The sequence below is a fragment of the Haliaeetus leucocephalus genome, unplaced genomic scaffold, assembly GCF_000737465.1.
Source record: "Haliaeetus leucocephalus isolate CR32 unplaced genomic scaffold, Haliaeetus_leucocephalus-4.0 Scaffold92, whole genome shotgun sequence".
NCBI classification, from domain to species: Eukaryota; Metazoa; Chordata; class Aves; order Accipitriformes; family Accipitridae; genus Haliaeetus; species Haliaeetus leucocephalus.
The window spans coordinates 16,476,960-16,491,092 of NW_010972528.1; the positions used below are offsets into that span (position 1 = coordinate 16,476,960).

Consider the following 14,133-nt stretch of genomic DNA (forward strand, 5'->3'; position numbering starts at 1 on the left):
CTGCTGGCTATTCTGCTACACGGTGCAAGGAAAATATTCCTATCGTGAATGCACATCATTCCCGTGGAAGTGTATTGTGGTCAATACAGGTTATTCCATTGCTCTTAAGGGAAATAACCCCTACCAGCAAAAGGATGGTTTTGTCCAAATAACTGTGTCTGTGGTAGGGTAATTATCAGTAATTACGCCCAGGTAAACAGCTTTTCTACAAAAGCTTGTAAAGAAGACTTAGCCTGAGAAAGGAAGGTATTGCAAACTCATTTAGGAAAAAAAAAAAAAGCTTTATAAAAAATTCAGCATGTTTCCCAATGAAATATTACTCCACTGAATCATATTGCATAAACATGAGAGAGACATTTCAAGATCAGGGATGAGGAAATACACCAGCAAAACAATAGGACTGAATTTTGACAGATGTGACTTTTGAGAGTAGAAGGACGCAGTCATTAGCGCGAAGGAGCCCAGTGACTGCTCGCTGTGCGTGTGTCACAGGCTATCCAGGGAGCCCATGTCCTGTCCCTTCTCTTAGCCCAAGCCACATTAACAGGGCTGTGGCAAATGTAGCCTAAAAGGGAGATTTACTTTTGCTCTGTGCTTCCCATGCCCTAGCGCCCTGGCAAAATCTGCAGGGAGTATGCCGGTTCGCTTCCCTCAGAGCTGCCAGCAAGTTAAGAAACTGTTATCCTTGGTTTCTTGAGCTTCCTCCCTTCCACAGACCAAAGCTAAACAGACATAATCCAGAAGACAGACTACATGATTTTTTTTTGTTTTGGATGGAGTGCTGTGTTCAGTTTTAAAAGCCATAAATGCCAATGACATGAAAGAAAACTCTTCTGGTCTGAGAAGAGCATCTGCAATTATAATGCAGCTCACAATTCATATTAAAGACATCATCGCTTTGTGATAGACCACAGCAGTGAGTCTTGATAGTAAAAATGATGTTGCCTTATAGCACTAATGAAAGCTGTAGTATTAAAGCTTTGCTTATGTGGCATCTCAGCTAGAACAGACTGCAGTATGCATCTTTTTCTTCATTACTGCATACAAATGATGCTTAAATATTATTGATATTAGTGTTTGTAATTCTAATGGAGATAGCTCTGGGCTCATTGAAATAGTGTCTGTTATGAACAGCAACAGAACAGAACCGAACCAGCCCTAGAATGAAAAACGGGCAAGTTTTTAAGTCAGATTATTCTTTCATAAATCTGAACAAGATTTGGATCATTACCTGTGACACTTGGGTTGCCAAAGTAACCTTGACTAGTCAGCTGATGTTTGCATACCGCGTGATACAATCACCATGGAGATCCTGTCCATGTGATTTTGCAGACATGATGCAGATGCAGGCTTCTCAGACACACGACAGTGAGCAAGAGAGGAATTAATTATTGGTAAGGAGTGCTCTTGCAGACAGCTCGTGTCTCTGTCAGAGAGAGCCTGCACAGGAGTAATGCAGAAGCTAAACTCCTTATTTAGCTGCATATAGAGGACTAGGGCAAGGGTAATAGGAGGAAGCTCGCTTAGCTTTCATAAGGAAAATACTCAGTTCTCCTTATGGAAAGCTCATGCTCTGCCAAGATTGGAGGAGTGGTCAGAAAGTGCTGACCTGTGTGAAAACCATGTTTGAAGGATAATATGCATGTACAGAACATATGTTCGAATAATTGAAGCCTATTGAACACTACTAGTATTTCTTTATCAACTGAGACTTTTATTCTCCCCCAATACCTGCTCTTCTCCTTCACATGCAACCTAATGATGTCAAGGAAGTTACACTAGTGGAACAGGGAGTGAAATTTGTTTGTATACACAGAATATTCTAAATTCTCCTCAAAAAGTAGTGGTCATGCTGTGCGCTTTCCTTTCCAATGTCTACTGAACCTCACAGTAGCACCATGAAGTAGATTTTGGACCTGTTCTGTACAACAATACCAAACCAAAGACCATGCTGAGTGTTAGAAAGATCCCATGAGATAAATATTTGTCTTTTCCAACCTATTTCTGAACCAAGGCTTCTAAGTTCTAGCACATGCCTGTATGCTTAGAAAATTATCTAAATCCCTTTGCTAGTTTCTGCTTTTCTTGTATTTGGCCTCTACATTCCTGCTATTTCCTTCTCTCCTGAACTTGAAAGTTTGTTTATTGACGATACAGTTAAACAAACAACACTTTCGAGAAGAGACATGATTCTGTTTCTGATGGTTAAGCACGCTAAATGGGTGCTCCCTCCTTTCTCCCCATATTCTTTGGAGAACAGAAGTAAGAGAGCCTCAGGATAAAGCTATTTTGCTGTTGCAAAATGCTTTGTTCCACCTATTATACTTACATATGAAATTGGCTGTACAATAACGGATGGTTAAAAGGTGCTGTTACTATTTCTGTGTGCTACAGATGTGATTAGGAGGCTTGGCTGTGTTCAGGTGGGGGTTCTGTTGACGTGATACACACACCCCTAAGAAGACACAGTCCCTGCTTCAAAAACTGTCCAAGAGCATCACGCGGTATGAGCCAGTAAGTGAGGGAGCATGGGGTAACTGTTCCATGACTATGGCAGCTACTTCTCAAATAATCAGCTGTTTTCAGCCTCCCATATAGACAGCAAAAGAGGCTTAGGAAGAATTTGAGGGGTGTAGTGACATTGCCATTTGGGGGATTACTGTAAAGAATCCTTAAAGCACCAGCTTTGGAGAGGTCTTTGTTGGACTTTCTCTTATGTGTAAATGCAGCACAGGAAAAGTCATGCGGGTGCTTAAAATAAGACAGTAAAAGTGCTCATAGGAGGTGATGTGGGCAGAAGAGGCTTGGGTTGATGGCCACATGCAGAGAGTAAGTGTTGCTACTTATGTCTTTGCTTTTAGTCTGAAGAATCAGCTGAAGTATTAGAGGGAAGGGATATAGCTGGAAAAGTAAGACTTCGGGGTGATCTTTGCAGCACAGGTTACAATGGACGAGGGGATTATTTCATGGCTAGATGGGAGCAGTCTTGACGTGCTGGAAGGCTTGGACCTTTTCAGTGTGTAAACAGAGGACAAAAGGTGATTCTTTGAAATGATGTGTGAAAATAAACAGCAATATTGAACCTAAAGGTGTAGAACTAATTAGAAGGAAAAATTACGGTTGTAGACCATAAATGAAATTAATGCTCTCTTCCACTGTGCCCATCTGGAGGTGAGGGACTTTCCCTTTATTTGGGTGCTGACCATCTTTTTGACAACATGTGATGATACAGCATTAGAACGATTGGGGGGTTTGACAGATTACACTGAGATAATTGAACTAATTTCACTTCTGACTTGGATTAAATTTGTAACCTTGGCATAAGATTCTTCAGCCTTTCATACTATGGCCTAATTTACCAAAAAGGGGAATGAAGGATTCCTTTACTGTAAGCAGAAATCCTTTCATACACCTCAGGGAAACCCACTATCAGCAGAGGGGCCCAAGAAAAGAAAGTACACAGTCCTCTGCCACCATCCAATAAAACTGCCTTAGCTGAGAGTGAGGGAGTAAAGAAGTCGTCTGCAAAAATGAAACTGTAATCTGTAGATGGCAGTTTGTGCAACAAACTGCATTCAGCCTCATTGATTTAAAAGAATATCCACTCTTCTATTGCACCAGTATCTTTCAATTCCTTTTTTTTTTGTTTTCTGTAGTAAACGTGTAACTTTACTAAAAAAAAGTTTATAAAATTCATTATATTACTGAGCTGAACAGCTTCACGTAGGATGATGAAAGCATTATGTTTTGACATTTACACTAGGAAGTTTTTCCATGGCATGTTGCCTTCACTGTTTCTCTCTACTAAACATCCATATTACTAACATGGGCCTAAAGCCCCCAATGTGTTATATTGGCATAGCGAGCATTTTAGTGTTCCAACTTCACAGTCTCTCTTATTTTACTCCTGAGGTTGGCTCCTTATAAGAGCCAAATACAGAAATGGATCATTATGTTTAAAATAATATCCAAAGGCTTGAAACTAGCATCCATTTCTTAGGCAGGCTGGATTTATCTTTCACCCTGTGAAATGGTGCAACAGATAATTAGTAATACATTTTCCATTTAACTTTTCCCATAAAGCAGTAGACTGCTTTTGCTATATTCTAACAACAAAATTAAGTTCCAGAGACAGCTGAATGTCAGCAAGCATTTATGAATACCTCAGCAGAGATTACTGTTGGCTCTTGGTTTCAAATGCAGAACAGCCAACAAATTAGTTAGAAGTAAAATGGGTAAATAAGCAGAGGCTTGACTATAGCAATACAAAGTTGGAGTATAATTGTTTGTTTCAGGCATATATTATTTATAAAGGGTCAGACTTACATCCAGGAAAACATGTCTATTCAGGAACTTTCCAAAGTAATCATGGTCTCAGTGCAGATTTCAAGCTTGTTCTGTAATGGGGTTCCAAGATTAAATCATAAGATATCTTCTGTAAGGCACTGCACTCCTCACTTTGTCTCACTTCAGTTGCAGCCTTCAGCAAATTGAAGGATCAGTGCCATAGCTACCAGGACAGTAGAGGTGGAGACCTGAAATGAATGACTTAAGATGAAAAGCCAGACAAGAAATCTGTCCCAGTTACTAATTTCACCTGTGGAAAAATTAGTGCTAAAAACAAACAAGAAAAATCCAAGGACAACGTAGGAAAAACACTAGTAGTAAGGCAGGTGTACAAGATGTATTTCAGGAAAAAAAGTCTTTTAGTCAATTTAAAATGGACTGTTTTTACATACCCCCATCAAAAGCTATAGAAAACCAGTGTAATCAGAAGCTAGCTGCAAATACCCAAATGTAATGTCATAATTTGATAGCATGTTACTTGCTTTGTTTGGAATACACCTTGTTTTCCATGATTTTAGGTTTGTAGAAACTATTTGAGTAAAAAAATGTGTGTAGCTGCTATTTTTAATTTCAGTATGAAGATCTTTTTTCCGGTCTGAGTGGTTACAGGTAACAACATGCTTAATTTTGTGCTCTTTGTGCTTTTTTTACGTACATTTCTCACATAGAAATGTATTACAAATTACTCAGGAGTGCTGACAGAGTACTTCATTAAACTTATGTAAGTCATTTGTGGATATAATGTGATTCCTTAAAGCTGGTTTCTTAGTTTAGTACTCTGCTCTTATTACTACTTTACTATTTTAGAAATGCTAGTAAGAAACCAAAATAATGTTTTTCTCTTTTTTTTTTAATGCAAGCTTGTACTTTATTTTAAATTAGTCTTGCTGTCAGCTCACTGATGACAGAATGACTACAATAAAATCATACCATGTTCCCAGTGCATAGTCTGGTGGTGTATTCAGTAGAGGAAAATAATTTATGGCTGTTATCATAGAGTATTCTTTTTTGCTTTTAGTGAAATAAAAACTTTGCAAATCATATGGTCTACAATGAAGTACTAGCTAAAGAAATATGGAAATCTGTCCTTTCTATTAGAGATACCATATCAATTTAGCATATCATTGCTACAAGGAACAGGAAATCTTTTGTATTTATAATACCATGCTATTTTTCTTTAACAATATCTAGAGCTAATGTGATAGTACTAAATTAGCTGTTTTGTTAAATTGAGACTAAATAGGCATCTCTGTGAACTACAGCCTAGTTGAAAACATTCTCTTTGCTGCAGTGACAACGTAATTTTTTTACAAAAAGATATCATTTTAAAATTTCACAGACAAACTTCAAAAATTATTTAATTTTTGTGTCTTCTTTTTTGGCTTATTTGGTAATAGGTAGCATCAAGACCTAAGTATCAGTAATTTCAAGGTACATAATCAGTCTTTCTAAAATTATGTCAAATTTCCCAAATCCAATAGAATTAGCAACACTGAACGAATCATTTTAGCAGCCTACTCCATTGGAAGGATATCTTTTAAAAACCCCACAAAGTGAAGACCAGACTAATCTTTTCCCCATCACAAAGCACAGAAATAAACACTCACCCAAACCACACAAACAGAATACCCCAAAATACACACACCTGTTTAGTTCAAGCATTGTCCTAAGATGTGCTGAGATTTTCATCTTGACTTCTTTGTGTTGCTCTTGTATGAACTGGACAGGATTATAATATTCAATAGTACTAATTTTTTAATCAGTGAAGGAAGGTTGAGCAGAATGTTGCATGCCATTACCCAGAGTGTGGCATCATTTCTGAATTTGCAAACAACTATTGGCACAGCCAGTTATTGTCAAAGTTCTCATTGGAAGGAAAAAGTATGGAGCTTTCTTAATCCAGGTTTTAAAAATCTGTTAGACCCACATGGAATTCCAGACTTATCCATTGTTAGAATTTCCAAAATCCTATTCTTCACTGTATATCATTACCTGCATTGTATTTGAAAGCCTGTAGAGCTCAGATGTTTGAAAGTAGGAAGACAAGGCAGATATCTGTCCCTTGAATCTAGAACCCAGTGTCTCTGGTCAACTTGCTTTTTCTTTGCTTTTCTGTTTTAGTTTGTATGCAGACTTTTAAAAATACTAACTTTTTGCAATAGTTACCTGTATAAAAATTGTTAGAGGGAGGCCTTGTTACAGCTTGTTTTTGAAGACAGAGAAGATATAGTCTGGCAGGAGATGAAAGTATTAAACAATATTCTGGAAGTTACCATTGTTGGTCAAGGTAAGTGCCTCAGCTTGATTTTGAGAAGATTTTAGGCTGGAGAAGATGAGCCTGTTTGAAGCAGTTTAAAGAGGACACAATATCCAAAGTTCTTGATACTTTTGAGGAGTACCCCAAGAGAGATACTACAGTGGTATTGGAGAGGATTCAGTGCAGCTGTCAAACTTTATACTTCCAGAGAACACAGCTGTCTAGAGAAACCTCTTCTAGAACATTCTCTGACCGGTAACATGAAGGCATTTCTGCCCTTACTCTCCTACCAAGGTCTATTGACAGTAATTGTTGCTCTTCACAGTATGATACATGATACAGATGGACAGAAATGGCTCTGATCCAAGAGAAGCTCTGAGATCCCAACCATAACGTGCCCTCAGGAAAATATACTTGAATAGGGTTTTTCAGAAAAAAAGCTGCCGCCTTTGCCAGCTTTGTGATTTTTTTTATCCTGTGCTTATATGAAGACTTCTTTGAAGAATTCTGTTGGTAGCATAACACCTCTTTAAATGTGCAAGTATGTGTTAATAGATTAAAATTTTCTAAAAAATGTTAAAGCTTCTAAATTTTGCCTATAATGCTGACACAGTGCAATGGTTCTGTACATTCCCAGTTAAGCTCTATGCATTTTATATTCCTTGCCTCTCTGCTTGGGTCCAGCAGAGTGGTGTGAGGAAGGAGCTCATAGACGGCTCAGAAAATCTGCAGCACTTGGGGAGTTATGATGGAAAATGAGAATTTGAATATTTCTCACAGGGCATGGTAAGCATGACTTGTAAAGGACCTTGAGGTGCATTGGTTTTGTCTTTCTAGACCATGTTTTTTGTTTTACAGATTACCTCATTATTGCGCAGGTCATCTTAATTTCCAGATACACTGTCATTACTGAAAAACCCTTGAACGAGGATATGTGATAACATATCCATGACTGTACCATTTGTAGAGCTGAATGGGAGAAATATACTTGTTCAAAATTGTTTCTCCAATTATAAAAGCACATTCCCTAAAGCAAATGCAAATAGTTTCAAACTGAGTTAGAAAGGTCCTTTTCCTGTGTTATCATTTTCCACTAGACTGAACAAATAGGGGAAGATGGTTCTACTCTACAGTATGCTTAAAAACAGTATGTCAAACTAAAATACAAATTAATGCAAGTAAGCTTGAGGGAAAAGGCAAACTTGGGATTCCTTTTATTTCTCCTTTGCTATTAATCATTTTCCTCTACTGCTGCCTAGGAGTGCCTATGTCAGATTCATCAGACAGCGCATGGCAGTGCAGCATTCTGGGCCTTTCTTGTTTTTCAGTAACTGGTTTGCCAACTTTCTTTACATAAATAACATGGAAAGTGGAAGCATTTTCCAATTGTTCACTAATGTGTAAAAATAGTTCTGATTCCAGTGCAGAGCTCTGTGATACATACTGTGTCAATTTGGGGGCTCTCAAGGCTAAAATTAGCATTAGTTTAGACACAAACCCTCTAAGGGCTGAGCTATACTGAAAGCAAACAAAGGCCAACAGAATTTTTGTCCTTTATTCCAATGGAAAATATATTAGTAAACACTTCTTTGCATTATTTCCAATCCAAGAGCCCTCTGCTGATGATACTGCACAACAAGAAATTCAGTTAACTCATTATAAACCAAAGTACATCAGATCCGTTTACTTGGATTTTAGCTGACAAACGTAAAGTAGCAGCCAATATAGAATAATTGGTGAAAAGTAACTTAGGGACACAATTCTGTAAGAAGAGGGAAGCCTTTTTGATCCTTGCTACTTGAAGGGATATTTATTTTGAATCAAACTTCAACCACTTCAGAGAACCTCCAATAAATTCCAGGATTTCCACATGCCTCACTGTACTACCAGTTAAGCCTGGGTCTGATGATAACCAAGTGAAGAGTGATTCACTGTCTTCATTGGTAACATGCAAACACTCAGGCAGAGACTTAGCAGAAGGTCCGTACCACACTCTGTGAAAGGCAGACTATGCAGCACTTAAACGTTCACATGAAAAAGTAAATGTTTTTATATAGTCTGCATAGAACAACTTAAGCCTTAACCATACTTGCATAGCAAAAAAAGGTTTTTAATGATTTCTGCCCTCTGTAGTATAGGAGGGAATGGTTTTAATATTCAGGCACCTTGGGAAATGAGTAGTTGCAGTCTTGGTTGAATAAGTGGACTGTTAGCAGCCATGAACATAAAAATTACTCATTTATAAAATAGCTCATGGTCTCTTAACTCAGACATCATGTACTGAATGGCATTGCACTAGTACAGAGTTTGACTAACTGGGTAGGTAAGTTGCAAATAACACTAAAATACACAGATGTCGTATCAGCTCTTCAAACTTTTTTCCAAATTTTTTATGTATTTTAATAGCTCCATCTGGATTCCATAGCCACTATTACTGTTATAAGTTTTATTATTCCCTTTGCCTCTGCCTGCTGTTTGCATTTGCAAGCTACTTACAAGTGTCCTGGAAACAACTCCTGAACCTTTCTCCAGAGTCTTAAATTTGATACTGTGCATGTGAAAAATGCAGGGAAAGCACATTTTCTCAAACTTGTCTTGCTAAATATGATATGGTACAAATTAAAATAAATGTTGCATACCCTGCTTTCCACATGATGTTCTGGTAATAAATTTCAATGGATGGGCAAGTGTGTTTGCTTATTTCTCCAGTTCTGTCACATCTATGTTGGTTATTTATGCCATGCTACAGAGACTCCTAATAGCTTGATTTGGGTAATAAGAGTCATAAAAAATAATACCGCTGCTGCTTCATCAGACTCTTTGTTGAATATTCTTAAAGGAATATTGTCCATAGTGCAGGACAAGTCTTATAGGATAATAAGGTATTGTTTATGCTGTAAGGTAACTTCATAAAAGTTACTATGATTTTGTGGACTACATTTAGAGGTTAACTTTCTATCCAATGGGATTCATAAGATTGTGTTTTCCAAGGTTAAGTTACAATTATGCTCTAAGTTAGAAAGTCATTGTGTTTTGCAGTGCAATTTTTCTTTTGTTCTAACAGATTTTTATTTTTTTTAAGTCTGGTATTTACTAATTGAAGGAACCACTTTGCAAAATTAGGGTTGTAATATTGAGTACACTGCAGTCAGCTTTCAAAATAAGGCTGACAGATGGTAAAGACATTTTGTGCCCAGCATCCATTAAATTTAATTGGAAGTTGAAAGCTGTATTCACTCAGTGTCTTTAAAAATCTCATACCTCCTTCTGTATTAGACATTCAGTCATTATCTTAGGTGCATGGACCCCGATTCAGGCTTTTAAATGACCCACCTGTTCCCAAGTCAGCATATTGTTTCAACCTTCTATGCCATTATTCTTAAAATATTCAATAAAACTACGTCACAGATGGTAGATCCTATTAACATAAAACTCCTTGTCTCAACATATCCCGTTATGCCGGCAAAAAATAGTGTGATGAGGATATGAAGCAGCCTTTATGTGTACATTTTCAGTTCCTGAAGTTTCCCACCATGAAAGTGAGGAAACTGTTGACATCTTCCAATTTTCGGTGATTTAATAGTGTGGTCTGCATGCTGTGCATCGAACATTCAGTGCAACACACACACACAATTTCAGTTCATCAACACTGAGCTCTCATAGGCTGAAACTTCATACATCAAAATAAGCTCCTCTCCAGTGCACTAGTAAGAAGAGGGTTTTGTTCCTTTCTCTCACGTGCTAATTGCAGCCAGCTGTTAAATATCAAGTCTTAGTGGTATCTGTAGGACACTACTTACTTAGAATTAGAAAAAAGAAGGAAAGAAATACTTGCTTATACAGCGAGAACCACAGTATTGCATTAATCGCAGCCACTGCCTGGATACAGCATTCCCTCTATAGGAACGCAAAAGAAATTAATTGAAAAATATCATAGGTCAATTAGAAAAACATTCCATACTTTCAGTGAAAGTAGGGTTTCTTGACAAGTATTCTGCAAAGAAAAAATCTAATGAACAACCTATCAGGATTAATCCCTGAGCCTATATTTCTCTCTGCACCTCAGCTAACCATTACATTTATACTGCATTAACATTATGTGCGTATTGTGCTTTTCAGAAATGGTCATCAAGACTCGCATCTCATTTTGGCAAACACAATGCAAAAATCAGTCCCTACAAATTCACTAAAAAGTGTTTAGCTACTAATTTTGTTTCAAGTAGCTATTTGAATGACCTTGCACATACCATGCCTTAAATATATTGCTGGTTTTGAAAGGAAGGAATTCAGGCTTCTCTTAGTGTGTGCCTGAAAATGATCAACAGGTTATCTTTCTTTCAGGTGAAGGAGGCCATGCAGAGAATCCATGACCGAGGAAATATAGGAAAACTAATTCTGGATGTGGAGAAAGCACCCACTCCTCTGGTGAGTGCAAAGCACTACATACATGGTGTACAGTCACACAAGTTAAAGCATGGTAGTGACTTTTGGAAACATGTCACTTACAATTTTTTTTTTTACCCTGTTTTCTTCTAAATCCATAGCACCTAAATACAACTAATAATCATAATTTATGTATTTAACCCAAAGTGAAATATAATTGTAATTCCTAGAGTCCCAGCAGTTACTTTTCTATACTGAATGGCTATCTGCGTCTCCAAAAATGTGTCTGCAAGTCTTAGATCAGGGTAAAACTGCCACATCGATTTCTGTCCCTGTGATGGAAAACAATAGGCATTTCACGTAATACAAGATTCCTGTTTTAGTAAGAATAAGTTCATTGAACAGAAAAAGACACAGTCAATATTACTTCAGTGTACAAACTTAGAAGTGCTTTCTGATTCCCATATAAAAGTCGGACTATACCCTTGGTATGAATTTCTTTTACTTTTTTTATAATATATGAAGTATAATATCTAAATACTTCCTTCTAGAAATGTTCTGAAGGAAGGTAATTGTGATGGCGCTCTGGTCCACTGGATTTGGAGCACTTAACATGGTACTGAAACGTTACAGAGAGCAGTAGTAAATGAAAGTCAGGCTCATCCCGAAACGTTCACTGATGATGTAGGAAAGAGCAGTAAAGAAGATAATGAAAAACCGACTTCAAATCAATACTGATGTATAAAGTTTGCTTTCAGACCTGAGGTATCTCCTGTTTCAAAAGAACAGAAAAGAACCTGGAATTACAGTTAAGCTCTTACTCGTGCTTACTCTAAAATTGGCCCCAAATCTCATACAAAATTGCTGCAAGGAAAAGGAAGGTTTTTGGGACCTCACAGATTGAAACTGGGCATTAGCTGAACTGCATCTTAAAACTGTAAACAATAATCCATAACACAACATCAATACATTTATTCCATCTGTTCTCTTGATATTGTATATTCATAATAGCCATTGGTTAGATGGTGAGAACAAATTTGATACACTTTCAAGGAAGGTTGTTAATTAAAAAATACGGGTAACTTCAGAGCATTGCTTTTCTCCATTAAAATCAGGTTGTGTTTGAGATTTTTATTTCCAGCAGAGGCTAGTAATCAAACAGGGGAGGTACAATGTCACTGCATTTCTCTTTAAAAGTAAATGGGTCCCTTGCTTAGTTGGTTTTGAAATAGTTATAAGATAATACAAGAATCTTTTTGTGTCCTAAGAGGGGTTATGCTGGTGTATAAGAGAATTGAGTTATACTAGTATATGCTGTTAAACACTACCACCTGTCCAGTTAACCAGACTCTTGTTCTGCCCCCAGAGACAAGTCAAACTGACAAGGTGAAGTACAGGAGAGTCTTGCATCTTTACACAGCTTGTAATAAATATTCCCATATGAAAAAACATGATGCGTTCCTTAAATGCTATCCTGAACTACAAATTTCTGCAATTGCCTACTACCTGTACAGACATCTTCAATAAAATACGGAAATGCAGTTTCTGCCCACTCCTCTATGATCCAAGATTTGCACTCTGTCATGGGTATATTCTGCCAGCACCTACATATCCACTGCTCTATAAAGTTTCACTATTTTTTATGTAAAACAGTTGCGCTCTGAGTTTTCCTGACACTATGCCTCATACGGGACCAGATACCATCCATTAGCTGGTGTTAAAGAATAGTGTTTCTGGAAGAGCAGATACAGGAGGGGTTGTAAACCAGAGGTCTCGCACATTCTTTAAACTTCCTACACAGCTGTATTTCCTATCTGAGAGCCTTAATACTGGTTTGCTACGAGTGCACAGATCAGAGTCTGCTTGTGCAACTGTCCTACAAAGCAGCTTTCTGTTAGGTAATTCAGCTGTAAGCCGTGAGGGAACAGTTCACAATTTTAGCTGGAAGTGGTGTGGTGCCAAAAAAAGTTTTGCAGACCGAATGTTTATTTTCATGTTGGACCCCTGTCTTCTTTCATTTTTAAAGTCACTTTCTTAAATGAATCAAACTGAAATAAGAATGAATGAAACAACGTGAAAGGTGCTCTGATGCCCTTCATCTTTCGTCCTACAGATGGCCAACGACAGCACAGAGACAAGTGAAGCTGGAGAAGAGGAGGAAGACCATGAAGGGGACAACGAGAATAAAGAGCGCATGCCATTCATCCAGTAACAGCCAGAGGTGGTGGATGCAGAAAGATTGATGAAGTAGAAGGGAACAAGACTGGGAAATCTATTCTGTGCATCAGTGAACAAATGCTGTAGTACAGTGTGTGTTGTATTTGTCTGCAGTCAGCTGAGCTATGAGCTGTTGATCATTGTTGTTTTGAACTCAAGTGCCATTCTCATCCAGTGCAGTATTATGACATTCCTGTGTAATATCCGGTTTCCCTGTAGGAGTCCCATGGATTTTTCTGTTCCAGTTTAAAAGCCTTATTAACTTACTGTGTAATTTTAGATGGGCATCTTTCTCCTGCAAATTCCAACATTTTGCATAAAGTTATTTGGGGGTTTGGGCTTTTTTTGCAAGTTGGAAACAGTAACAAAAAAAAATTCCCCACTTGCTGTCTGGAAGATTCTAGTAACTGGAGGGAGGATTTTAAGTTTGTGGATTTTCAGTGTTAAAATAGTTTCCCTTTTATGAACCACAGATAAAAGTTGCAAAAAAGATAAGTTTTCCTTTTCCTCAGTCATGCTTTATCATTTTATAAGCAATCCTATCTTCATGTTCAAAAATACCTCATTTAGAATTGTGGAATCTGAAATTGTGCAAGAAATCATTAATTGAGAGACTTTGATTCGTATTGTATAATCACATTAGTCATCAGCACCAGTAATTAAACACTTCATTCAGAGTGCCAACTATCATGCTTTCCTGTTGATCTGAGCTATTGCCCTGTATGTTACAGGCAAAGAAAAAGGTCAGTGAGCCACTCTTTTTAGACCCAGAACTTTAATTGCCTGTAGCAATTAGCACTGTTATTGACAGATCAACGTCTTCTGCTAAGGACATACTGACTCATCTGTGTCCGAAATCCAAACCAATTTTAAATTTCATTTTTAAATTGTATTGGTAAGGATCACTCATCAGTATGTGGAAAGAAATT

At 37.5% G+C, this 14,133-nt stretch overlaps 1 protein-coding gene across 1 annotated transcript in view; it reads left to right on the forward strand.

Annotated features, from left to right (window-relative positions):
* Nucleotides 1–13,690, forward strand: part of VAT1L (vesicle amine transport 1-like) — a 61,038-nt gene extending 47,348 nt beyond the window's left edge. Inside the window, exons 8-9 of the mRNA XM_010585164.1 lie at nt 10,946–11,029; nt 13,101–13,690. Coding sequence (XP_010583466.1) covers nt 10,946–11,029; nt 13,101–13,199 — 183 coding nt within the window. The 3' untranslated portion in view covers nt 13,200–13,690. The remainder of the gene's footprint in view (nt 1–10,945; nt 11,030–13,100) is intronic.
* The last annotated feature ends 443 nt before the right edge of the window (nt 13,691–14,133 follow it).